A 13,583-nucleotide genomic window follows, 5' to 3' on the forward strand; every position below is an offset into this window, starting at 1 on the left:
GTCGCTAAGGTTATTAAGTCGACGCAAACATATTTATATAGTTATGAATTACCTGGTGTTAATCCACTGCGTATAAAGTGTACTTGTTAGACTGTGTAATGAATCAATATTGATTTCACAGTTCGATGTTTGGAATCATGTGTACCTTGCCTACAACGGCCAGAGGATTGTATTGAAAACAGACTCCGCCACTGATCAAGGTAATAATGATGAGTCGGTCAGCATGCTCATTGGACAGCTTAACCTGTCCAGCATGTTATTAGTTTATACTTGTTAATTGATATTAGCAATGATATTCTATCCATTTGGCATCATGATATAGTGGCTCGTCAACGAGAGTTGGTTAATTGACATTTGTAGCCAGCTTCAAAAAGTTTGTTTGGAAACTACAAAAAGGACCTTTTTATTCCTTTACACTAATTTTAACATATCGTTAAAACCACTATTAATACACTATTTCTTTTGGTCGGGGAAACAAGTCCATGAATTATGACTTCAAATGGAAAATGCTGGTGCCAAGTATTGTTACGTGATTTAACAATTTAAGATATGAATAATTAAATCACGTTCAGAATTTAACTTCCTAGTCGACAACTGAATATGTTTACCAAACCAAACAGGTTTATCCATTGGGTCGTGAGTAAAGAAACCGGTGGTGGTGATGGAAGGAATCAATTAAATTTGTTTCGGTTGTATTTAGACCTCCAAACGGGTCATTTGCACTCTTTGCTTATAAAGGAAATATTTGTTTTCAAAAGATCGTAAAAAATGTGCAAAGTTTGAACCTGTACAGAAGGAAAAGAAATAAGAAAAACTTAGCGTGTATCTATAAATTGGTGTTTTCAGACGGTTTTCGCTTCACAAAAGTGAATCCATTTAGCAATGACATTCTCGCACCTGCAAACGATTACCGCCGCAGTAAAAACAGAAATAAATGTTAATCACTATCCCGAGCAATATCTATCCGATTCAGTTTTAATGGACATATTACTAAATAAGTGTACGTGACATTTAAGATTTACATAGTGGAAATGAAATGGCATCTGAGACAAAAATATGTTTCAAACATGTGAATCAATAACAAACCATTTTTCTTACAGTCAGTGCCAGCGGCCCAATACAAGGCTGTCAGGACGCTTACGTCCTTGGCTCCGAAAACGGGTTCTATGGAGATATAGATGAGGTAGGTAGGGCTTCCACAGTAGCCAAATACCCCTGTGTAATATTAGTATCAGTAATGAAAAAACTCAATGCAGTATTGTGTACAAGTATATAAATTCTTTGTATTTTTTTTCGAAATGAATTTACACGATCACGTTGTAGGTATACAATGTAAGTAATAGTATATCTGTATCACACAGTTATATCAACGTCTGGCTACTCCACAATGTCGGCGACGTAACGATAATTTGCATTGGTTAATAATTATAAAGTATTGATCACTTGCACACTCGGGTACATGTACTTCTTAATAAGGGTTCTGAATGAAAACCTTTCATTTGCTCATGTTTTCCTCTAGTTTGAGCTCAAATTAAGCTTTTGTTGTCAGTTCGGTTTTTTCTTGCTACTTTTAGTTCGTTTGATGTTTTATTGCTAGATCACGTTGTCATTTAGGCACTATCGGAGACTCAGAGGTACATTCAATTAAATTTTAATGTAAAGAAAAAACGTTTTAACAACATGTGTACGTAAATTATGCTGGAATATTGAACTCGATATTCGTAAAATTAGGTTGGTTAAGGATTAAAACAAATAAACATAATGAATATGTTTTTCTTTCTTTTCAGTTTAATGTCTACGACTGTATTCCAGGCAAAAACATCTCCATATTCAATTAGCTAGCATCATGTTTACTACGGTACTGTGTTCGCAGCTACAAGAAAGAGTAATGTGACCATTTGTGATTTGTGTATTTTGATAACTGACATACAAATGGGTTGTTAGCACCGGGAAATCTGTATAAATTGCGATTACTCATGTCGTTGTGAGTACCACAAGTGCCATATTATAATTTATATATATTTGATAAGTCAATAACAAACTATTAAACATGTTTTCAGGTTATATTGCCTTCGGTAATATAGTGAGTGGCTATCTTGTCGCCCTCAGAGGTGGGTTTGTTAATAACAACTTTTTAGGAAGTTGTTCGGGAAGGTATTACGTTTTCTTATTTCTAATGAAGTGACGTACGTATATCACAGTTTCATTCTCTTTCTATATATATGTGGTTTATGTTTTGATTCATGTAAACAAAAAAGAGTTCAGTATGTGTTATCTCATAGTTTGTTTGTAACATATGTGAGGAAGTTACTTACATTCACGGTATGAAATCCTATTAATATTTAACGTCAGAATTGTTCATGTTCTGTATTTATTATACCAATAATATATCAATCACATCACTTAAATTTAAAATAAAAATAAAAATGTACTACATCAAAAGTGTTGTTGAAGAGATATTTGCATGTAAGTTTTAACAACAACAAACGTAAATCATAACAACGGATTTACTCATTGCTAAATTGATTTTAATAAATACTTATTTCGTTCACAATTTCTCATTAGTTACTTTAATATGAAGAAAATGTTTCAGTTTCATGTATTGTTTAACAAAGTTCTCAGTAATTGGAACTTGTAGCTACCGTCGTATAAGAGTTTACCTTTGTATGATACATAATATAAAATGAACAAACAGGGACATCTACCGATGTAAATATAAATCGCCTCACTGTTGCACCGACAATTAGTTATAAATTATAGTTTCATAATAGTATTTACAAGAGCAAAACACTGTGTCTATTTTACCCTATAGTATTTGTGGTATGTGTAAGTAACGGCGTCTCTCCCACGTCCAAGGTCAGCTCCATTTAACTCTGGTTGAGAGTTGCCAAAATGGGTTGGCACAACCGGAACTAAAACGAAGGGAAAATAAATTTTAGCTTTGTCTTCTGTCGTTTATGATCAAATATCACGATCAATGATCAACTTCTTTGTCAAAGCAAACACTTATTCCGGAATCATTACTTCTTTATCATATAAAATCAAGATAACCTTGACGAGAACAGATCTCACAACATCGTTTTGTCAATATGACGAACATTTACGTCAGTAATTTCAGCTTCTTACACAGTAAGTCGTAAATATCAAGAGCTACCAATAAACCCTTCAATAAAGTCCTTCTATTATATGTCTGCCTGAAAAAATACTTAAATATAGATTAAGTTAAAAACCAAAGCCTGAATAAGAGTTTTGATCCAAAAATGTACAGAATGTCTATATGCCGCAAAATGAAATAATATTTTACTTAAATAATAACATCTTACGTCGCCATTATAATCATTATAATCTTTACCTTTCATTACTGACGAGGTAAATGACAACAACATTTCCTCTAGCGTTTTAGTCTGACAAGGTACATTTCACCAACATCACACTTCGGTCTGACTAGGTAAAAACCCCACCGAAATAGCATCTACCTATTCAGACTGGTTTGGTAAATATCACCAACATATAACCAACAAATTCAGACTGACAAGCTTAATGACATCAACATAATACCTACCTTTTTAGCCTGATTGTTTATATCCCAAGTATAAGCTTAATTATTTCAAAACCAACAATATTTCAGACTGAGGAGGTAAATGTCACAGACATATCTTATAGTAATAGGATAAATAAACTTCACCATTTAGGATTATGTCATACTTACTTCGTCAATATCGCCAACATAACCTCGACCATTACACATTCCTAACCGTAAGCTGCCAGGACTAACTGTAAGTGGCCCTGAACAAAACGAAACGCAATATATCAATGTGGATCATCTTAATGAAATCAATAACAAATTGTACAAGCTTATCAATTAGTACTCGCCTTTCACCACGGTTCGATTCCCAAATCGGTCGTGAAAGGGTGACCACGTTGGTTTTCCCCGGGTACTCCGGTTTCCTCCCACTTTAAGATCCCCTGCGCGCTAACATCTGAGCCGACCAAATGTGATTTATTTATCTTCTAATGACTTGTTGCGTAATTGTTGTAAAATAAATTAAGTTAATATCTTATTCAATAATATAAACGAAAAATAAATAAAACAAAAAGAGACTGTTAAATGAAAAGAGATAAAACTGTAAAATGTGTTCATTGAGTGCTTAAATTAATTTCTTTAAAACAAATTAACATTACTAAAATACAAATAGTCGGGAGACACCTCAGAATTACATAATATTAAAACGTACAATTCCTTTTTAAAACAAAATTCTTAGCATATCTGTCATGTTCTGTTTTTAAATAAACAATGTACGACAGAGATTAAGCTTATATATTATATATATATATATTACAATCGGTGTTAATTCAACTGAAGGGTATAGAATATATTTGTTTTAAAAGTTATAAATGAGGGCAGATTAACGTGATACTGACATTGTTGTAGACGTATATACAATAATGCTAAATAACAACATTGGTCACATTCAAATCAATAGTTCCCTTCCTTTTATTGTGCCATTCAAACCAATGTTAAAATTCAATAAAAAGGTTTTGAGTACCGATTGACATTAACAATTTGTTGACCTGATTAATGCAAAATACTTAAATGTGTTAACTGTTTAAACAGACTGCTTATTTGAAGGATTTTAACTAAGCTGCATTCAGCACATTAGCTACGGCATTAAATGATGTAAATTCAAGGGTCAAATTTAGGGCAAAAATAGGGCAAATTTTAGATTTGATTCAATAAAGTAGAAATAACCGGTCACGTGACATAAAATAAAAGTGCATATGACCCTTAACGGTCACCATAATGCCTAAGGTAATTTGAACATTTTATCAGCGTTATATCACATTTAAAAAGGCAAAATTAAGACATAAAAGTAAATGTCGTGTATTTTGAAAGGGTCAGTTTTGAAATACAACAGTAATAGTAACGCGCAACTTGGAAATTTCGTATTGCTTACTGAGAGAGACACTGCAAAGTAACTCTAAAGTAATAGACTAAATGCTAGCTTCAAGCAGACAAAACTAATAATACTCTTTCTATATGCACGTAATGACGAAAATCTATTTCGCCATATTTGTTTGCACCAACCAACAGAGTGATTGCTCTAAGTGTTCAGTGTCGAGAAATAGACTTTGGTTAGTCCAAAGACTAACGGGGAAAGAATCCATACTGTTTCCTGTCTAAGCGTGTATGATATCTACCTTTACACCTGGCACACTTCCAATGACATAAATGAGCTTTATAAACAAGAACGTCAAATATTTACCTGTCAGAGGCCTCGATACAACCTTGTTGTTGACATTACCGGTAAGTGTGACGCCATCGTAAGAATACGTCACTGTGTTCCAGGACTGTGGCTAAAAGATATTTATACATGTATCAATTTATATAAGGGTTTATATAATAATTATAAAAGTAGAAGAAATGGATGTATCTAAAACAAAAAGCGTTTCTAAAAATGTATTAAAGAGGACGACAAATTCAACATGAGAATTGTAATGGCCGTCTTTTCTGGATAATGATTCTAAGGAAATGTCGACTTTTGATTTAATGCTTTTAGGACTCAAACAACTAAATCAGAAAGCATTCCATACGATTGTAATCCCTCCCTAATTTGAATACAATGCCACTGAATATCTTAAATGTATAAATATTTGCAGATGCTTTATTGAATGAAATCTACATGTATTTACCCTGGAAAAAGTAAAGTTTTAGTAGATTTCAATAAGTTATGACGGATTTGGCTTGTTAACTTCTGGTTGGCAACAAACGAAGCCTATAGCGCACTTTTAAGCCATTCAACCTTATACAAATGTCTTTTGACCCTTTTGTTACCTAAGATTCGGTATTGGGTAAACTGCCTGTACAAATACTGTACTAAGCTTAGATTCAGTATTAGGTACATGTAAACTGCTTGCATAATTAATGTACTAAGATTTGCTTCTTGGTTTGTTGCCTTTACAAATAATGTACTAAGCTTAGATTCGGTATTGGGTAAACTGCTTGTATAATTAATGTACTTAGATTCGGTTCTTGTTTTGCTGCCTACACAGTTACTGTACTAAGATTTGATATTGTACAATTAATGTATTCAGATTCAGTTTTTGATGTGTTATCTGTAATCAGATCAACCATGACGTACTATTTTAACATTTACCTGATATGGAATGTGTATTTCTTGTGTGAAGGGGTTGTCTGTGGTTCCTCTAAACACGACTTTATTGAGCCTTGGCTGTATGACGATTTCCACGCTCCCTCTATCGTTGTAAAAGCAGTTGGAAACCAAAACCTGTTCGATATTTTCAGTATTTTGTACGTCTCTGAAACGAAATGTGATGCCGAGATGTTCCCCAAAGTATATGCCAGCGTACATCCATATTGTTAGAGCTCCATTACCGTCGAAACTTCCGACATTAGTGACAGCCCTCACTCTGCCATTGTTGCCAAGAGCAATATTTGTTCCACCTTCGTCCCTGATTGGCTCGCCATTAAACGGTATATAAAGTGGTGCACGACAACCTGTTATTGTATAAACAACAAATATTACGTATTCTGTATGAGTATCAACACCTTCTAGATGCTATCCTCAAACATAGCGTGACGATTCTTATTATCAAGTGCATTTTATTGCTATTTTGATCACTACCTTATACTTACCTTTTTACTTCAAATCGGTCGGAATGATTTCGATAGTGCTGATGGTATCATACTATATCAATGGTGCTAAAGTGTGAAAAGTTAAGTTCCATAGGACAGATATTGAAATTCATTCTTCCAATTGAAAATCACAAGATATGGTTTTTTGAAAGTTATTAAGTCCACACGAATCAAATTATTCTCTTTTTAATTAAAAAATGATAGCATGAATACAAATACGTTACTTACGTCGGCCATTGAGATTGACATCGGGGTCGTGATCTGAACAGTCACATGTTTGCTGGTTATATAGTGTGCCAAATGCACAAGGCCGATCCGTCCATTCGCCGTTAACATTCATCAGGAATACCTTCCTGTTACTTGGGTTGGGAAGTAGTTCACATGCTGCATTAGACAAAAGATTTATCTCAGTAAGGGTAAATTGAACATGGACTCTATCTAGTAAGTATTTATGTAGCGGAACTGGACTGGGTTGATCAACGGCAACCAGTTTCTAAAGTCGGAGGGTCCCGGGCTCGAATTCCGGTCTTGCCGTTACATTTTCTCTTTCTCCTGTTACATTTACAAGCAAATTACCTACACAAATTAACACAAAAGTGTCTAGGAACCTGATGCAACTAAATTCGTTGAAATGCTAGAAGTTTTGTTTTTGTTTTTGTAATTGTATAGCAATGACAACGTTAAGTTCTTATTCAGAAATATAGTTCGTATATGTCAACAAGAATGATATTGCTTGAGTAAAGATATATTATTTTTTGAATCACTTACGCTTTTCCGTTGTAATTTGGAAGTTGTCAGAGTCTCTTGGCGGTCGTTGTGGGTTGAACAGATTGAACTGGGCCGACACCACCACTGGTAACGAGAGTAGAAACAGAATTCATACATGGAAATATATCACATCACTTAAAGGAGCACGTTCTTGTTATATCAGGCTGTCGCTTATATCAAAATAAAATTCAAAACATAATAATATTTTTCATATAGTGTTTTTCTATGGTTAACATGTATTTTTAAATATCGATTGATAAAAGATACTATTAATTACTTGCTGATGTAATTCAGTTTCAGAAATTAAAAAAGAGGGACGTCAAAATGTTTTATCTCATTTTGATACACAATCGATATATATTTAACTACTAGCATATTAGAAAACACATCGTTTTCAATACTGAAAGGAATTATGGACACTTGTCATCACGTGCTATAGCACCGTAGTACAGCTTCGACTGCATATTGGTACATGTATAATCACTGTAAGTTAACATTACACAGGTTGACAGTATAAATGATCATTCACATTTTGTAACGTTATATAATCAAATGTAATGATCGACTATTCCCTTATAGATATATTCACTTACATTGATTTTCATAACTCCTCCGAAACCCATGTCGTTTGACTGTGAATTGGGATTTTGATATTGCCGTAATTTCTCCCGTAAATACCATGGGCTAAAGCTTTTTGTTCTTTTTTTTTTATGTTAGAAAATGCCGTTTGCGGGCTATCTAATGAAGAGGGCAATGTGACTATTCTTTTCCCAAAAGCGATAAAAGTGCGGACAATGTTATATTTTTTAAATCTAAAATCGTATACATTTTCTGTATAAGCTAAACACAATAAAATTGTAGAAATTTTATAGTTTATCATCAACACATATGCATGAAAGTTGGTTAATATTACTGGCACTGTATTTAAACGTCTATATAGAATACTAGGAGTCGTCATGCCTGTTTACGTTAGGATAATGAATGGTGCTATTAGTATATCAAGGCCAACTTAAATGATAAATAAAATCACGAAAGCATAGATTACTTACTGTGATATATATCTAGAAATAGTGACAGCATGAATGGACCTGACGTTGGAATTTAGCTTTCATGTAGCAAATAACCGCGGACAATCTACCGGGGCGGACAATCTACAGACTATATTTTATAAACATGATTTTTTCCAGGTGAGTGGCAATATAACGTAGCAGGCAATATGCACGACATAACGTTTTTTTTTATGTAGATACTGACTGTAACACAGCAGAAACACCATTGTTGTTGATTCTGCCACTCATGAATATCTGACTTCTAAGATGCTAGGTTTTCTTGTGTCGCTATTAAATTACATGATCCCATATTTTTCTAAATAATTCTAAATAATTTCTATTTTCTTTTGGCTGTTTCCCTGTGATATTTTATTGATAATTTTGCTATTTACTGTGTTGGAACGTCGGTACACCGGCTTAATCTTAAATGACGACACACAAATTCAGCCTTATTTTGATCTATCTTTGGAGAATATTTTAAATGTGTAATGTCTCCAGTGTAGACATACAAACATAGTTGTTATACATTCTGGAAGAAGCAGAATATACCTTTTAATCAGTATCGCCCTGATGTACACGTTACATATGTTGTTACCCCTGACTTGCTTTCCTTTCTTGGTTTTAACCCTGTTTTATTCGTATCAATTAGCATGTAAAATTACAGAAGACACTTCATTCAGATGATTTGGAAACAAGTACTTTTGTACGTATACATAGTTCTTATCATCAGAAAAAAAAATGGAAAATGATATAAGGTATACAGAAAGTAACTGATGGAATTTTACCCGGTTGGATTGCTGGTTAAGTTCACACGATATCTTAATGTAGTTAAATTAGTATTGCTTGTAAATCTTCATGTTAATTTGATAACATTAATGAGTAGCTATAATTGTTTTTTTACATTTTGATCAAACGTTAAAGATGCATCACCAAATAGTAGTTACTCAACACTTCATTGGTAAGGCAAAGGAGCCAAGTACCTTTCCTTTCTTGATTTGTCCATTGTACAAACGAATGGTGCTAGAGGGTCGTTTGAGCTGAAGGCTTATATTACGTAATGTGTTTAAGTGAATCACGATAAAGATGATTTAATTCAATGCTGCACCAATGAAACATCAGTTAAGTGCTGCTGTATGGTCATAACCATATATACATGTAATATACATATATATCGAAGATTAACGCATAGTTAATTTTTGCTTACATAAAACGTACCATGCAAAAACTACATCAGCATTTTTCTGCAAAATTCTCTTATTCATTCTTTCTCATTCTTCTTTCAATATCTATGTTTTGTTGCCAAATTGGCATTATAAAGCAATGTTTTACCAGAGGAGTTTGTTACACAAGATAAGAAAGACGATACAAGTACGTTGGTTGTATGGTTTCTGGTCATGATCAACACATGTCCTTTGTACATGTTCAATTTACCTGGGTGATACACAGTTCAAACTACATTACTGTCACACATAAAGTCATTTTCCATTTTATCATATTGTTTCATCCGTTAGCACTAAATGACATATAAGATTATTGCATTTGCATCAAATAAAAATGCATTTCAACTGAAACGGGATAGGTTATTCACGCTTCACGTTGTCTGCGCTGAGTTCATCGTTACACCTAAGCGCATTGCCATCTAAAAAACTATGTACACGTATTGTATTAAATCATTATAATAAGTTTCCATATCTTCCTTGTAGGAAATAGTTCATAGTCATAACAAAGCTCACCACCTGTTCACTTGCAAAACACAAGTGAATGTGGTTATCAAAACAGGTTGAGAATCATGAACGGCCACTCCATAAACTCAGTATGCTAACTAGACTTTGACTAATAGGTGTTGGGCTGTCATACACTGCTTGCCCGAGGGGTACACTGTGTATCAAACAACTCACCGGTGTGTCGTATGCTAATACACATACAAACACATATTATATAAACATAGATCTTTACTTGGTGTCATCGTTCTCACATTTGACAGGGACGATTCAATACGTTTTTAAGGATGTACACCTCTGAGAAGCCAAACTTTTCCTGTATTAAACTTTTTTTCTTATATGGATTTTTGGAAAAATGAGCTAATGGCATAGTAGAAAATGCAAAAACAAATGTATGTCGGTGTGTTCGTTTTTGTGGTATGATCGGTCAAAGAAACCAATTTAACACAACATGTGATTTTAGGTGATTATTTGGGTTTTGACAATTTTTTTGCCGATTAAACGCTTGATATAAAAAGTTCTGGTATTAAACTTATTTTAATATTTAATGAATTAAATGAAAATGTGTTTCTCTTTCTTAAACATCTACAAAAATGAGGGGTCAGTGTGCTTCTTTTTTTGTGCCATTATCATTTGTGTTATTTTTTACCTTTTGTCGGGGTTAAAAATCAAAAGTGCTTCAGTAACACTAAATACGTAAAAAAAATCAATTATGTATAATTTTCCAGTTTGTTGCATATTACTTTTATCATATTGAACATTATAAAGTTGTAAGGCAAAATTGAACATGCTACAATTAAAAATGGCGACACAATGACAACTTAAGTGATCAATCTAGTGTCAAAAAAGGTGAAATTTTGGCCTTTTTTGGAGCGCAAGAAATACACATTAATACACATTTTCAAAATGGCCGCTGAATTGGTAATTCTTTTTAAATTCTTGTTAAAAAAGTTCTACAAACAACAGGCATCTTGTTTTTTGACATATTTTTCAGATGCGTGTTTGCTAATAAACTTGATCATAATTTGTTAGATGTTTCAAAAACCCATTACACCAGATCAAAACGCGACTTGAACGTGATTGAAACCTCAGAAGAGTACATCCTTAAATGAATTCAACTTTAAGTTATGTACAGATTTTATCTTTAATGTTATTATCATATATACGTTGTTGACATTTTCAATTGAAACTACTGGATACAATTAGAACTACGCAACTGTGACTTTTGTAATCCAACCTATATTTAGCCGAAACCTTTGTTTTAGATGGCCAATATGCGCGATATCGTAACAGTTCAACAATTACAACCATGTACAATGAGTGTGGGTTTAAATATATTTATAAGGTGAAGGTGATAGAGTACATACCGTACTAGTTATCGAAACGTCACGCATAAGACCGTTCCTGGTTGTTCTACTTAAATCTTTTTGCAATCCATACTAACCATCTTAAAGTTTAGAAAAAGGAGTGCTGGTGTGAAAGGGGTAACCTTAGTAGATAGGTTTTATATCCACAATCAAAGTGGATTAAAGTAGCATGTTTATTTTAGCTAAAGAAGACAGTGTGTTTATTCTAATAATAAATATCTAGAATTATGAAGCATGGTCGGTAGTATAAATAATTGAACAAAACGCCTATCGCTCCAAATGGACAAAGATAATAGTTTTCAATGATTTTGTTTAGTTTATTGGTGTTAAAGGTCCAATTAATTATAACAGCAATGGTCATTTAAGGACGTGACAGGTTTGGTTGGTGGAGGACACCGGACTACCCGGAGAGGAAACGCGGAAGTGCTGCCAGTTCCTAGTTCACGTAGGCCTCGCACTCGCGACACCGTGTTGAAGGGCTAGTGATAGAAACGGTCAGATGATTTAGCCACTTGACCACTGCGGCCCGTAAGAAGCTTTCTGATAAATCATTACATGCATGTTTATTGCTGTTGTATCAAAGAAACTTTTAGTTTTCATAGACACTTTTACATAATATTTCGAATTATTAAGTATTTTTCGAAAATAAGCATATTCATATTTACATCAATATTTCTTATTCGTTCTATGCATGAGAATGATAAAAGCTGAACTATGTTATATCCAAAGCTTATGTAGAAAGTTTATGCTGCAATTCTCTACGCGGACAAAGACTTTAGTGATTGATTGATGATATGATGGATCAGATCATAACAGCATATCAGCACAGTAAGATTATTTGAGCAGGTAAATAGTACATGGGCATGACAATAGATAATCATGAAGTTAAAAAAGAATAGAAAGGAGGAAATGTTAAGCATGGTATGCAACTTTTGTCATATTTTGCAACATTTATTTGCGAATTTTTATCCGCATTCTAGTGTTATTTATTTATTTTATCACTGGACAACATAAAACTCCGCTTAGACTTAAATTGTACATTTACTTACCTAGTAGTGTTATACAAATCCAGAGCAAGGTACTTTGTTTCAAACCAAAGATGGCCATTTCAATCTTGTTAATTTAAGACGCCGATGTAACACTCCCTTTAACAACTTGTTCTTCCTAAAGTTTCTGTGGTTTAAAAGACATCTTGTTATCAGAAGAATGCTGCAAAAATAATTAGCCCTACGGCCGTTAAGTTCACAATCTTTTTTTATCTGTTGATCTAAGACTCCTCGCTTCTTTTCCATGTGGAATCTCTCATAAATATTAATAGTAAATTTCCACCTATTTAATATTCCGTACGGCTGTCACGACAAGGAGTTAAAGAGCGGTGACGTATTGTCACTTGTAGTCATTTACTGCCCATCACACATAATCTATACCTTTATACTAAAGCGATTAAACATTTAGATGTTAAACCGGTCCTATCTACCAAGTAGACCAAGTTAAGGATCGATATAGGGCAATACACGGGGAGACACGACGCAATGTATTTCGTCATTTAGATTCTTACGAACTTTATTTCACATACTTCCCTCATATTATTATTGCGGTAATCATGATTTTGATGTTATTTCATCAATTCAATCCTAGCTTGTCATCTTACGTCATGGGATTGGTTCTTATGTGGAGAGGGTGCTGTGTAATGTCATCTTGCCGTACCTGGAGAATGTGACAGAGACATTTCGAACCTGAGGGATGATTGTTTTGTTTTTATTGTTTATACCGAGGTTCTGCGAAGAGTTCGACAACCAATTAGTTACTCAAATGTTAGCCATTTCACTGATACACACTCAAGATGGTTAATGATCCTTTTTCCCATCCTTTTATTTCAGTCAAATGTTCACCGTCAATAGTCTTGCATGTTTGTAAACAAAAGCAATGGTGGTGAACGAATATAGCAATTCTTTTTTACTGCGTCACAATGGAGGATAAATCCCCCAGGGGATGACAAGCTGATATTTCAAGGCTAAAATGG

General features: G+C 33.7%; 2 protein-coding genes across 2 annotated transcripts in view; one reads left to right on the top strand and one right to left on the bottom strand.

The window, feature by feature from the left end:
• The window catches only part of LOC110457672, a 25,331-nt gene extending 22,782 nt beyond the window's left edge, over positions 1–2,549 (top strand). Inside the window, exons 26-28 of the mRNA XM_021509033.1 lie at positions 122–200; positions 1,101–1,183; positions 1,788–2,549. Of these exons, the coding sequence (XP_021364708.1) occupies positions 122–200; positions 1,101–1,183; positions 1,788–1,838 (213 nt within the window). The 3' untranslated portion in view covers positions 1,839–2,549. The remainder of the gene's footprint in view (positions 1–121; positions 201–1,100; positions 1,184–1,787) is intronic.
• Positions 2,502–12,944, bottom strand: LOC110457669 (shell matrix protein-like). The gene is made up of 7 exons (XM_021509030.1): positions 12,610–12,944; positions 7,424–7,507; positions 6,884–7,039; positions 6,156–6,517; positions 5,265–5,355; positions 3,710–3,786; positions 2,502–2,912 (listed from the first exon to the last, which is right to left on the bottom strand). The coding sequence occupies exons 1-7, from the start codon at positions 12,665–12,667 to the stop codon at positions 2,868–2,870; spliced, it is 873 nt and encodes a 290-aa protein (XP_021364705.1). The 5' UTR covers positions 12,668–12,944; the 3' UTR covers positions 2,502–2,867.
• Between the last annotated feature and the right edge of the window lie 639 nt (positions 12,945–13,583).

This window comes from Mizuhopecten yessoensis, unplaced genomic scaffold (assembly GCF_002113885.1).
Source record: "Mizuhopecten yessoensis strain PY_sf001 unplaced genomic scaffold, ASM211388v2 scaffold9299, whole genome shotgun sequence".
Taxonomy (NCBI): domain Eukaryota; kingdom Metazoa; phylum Mollusca; class Bivalvia; order Pectinida; family Pectinidae; genus Mizuhopecten; species Mizuhopecten yessoensis.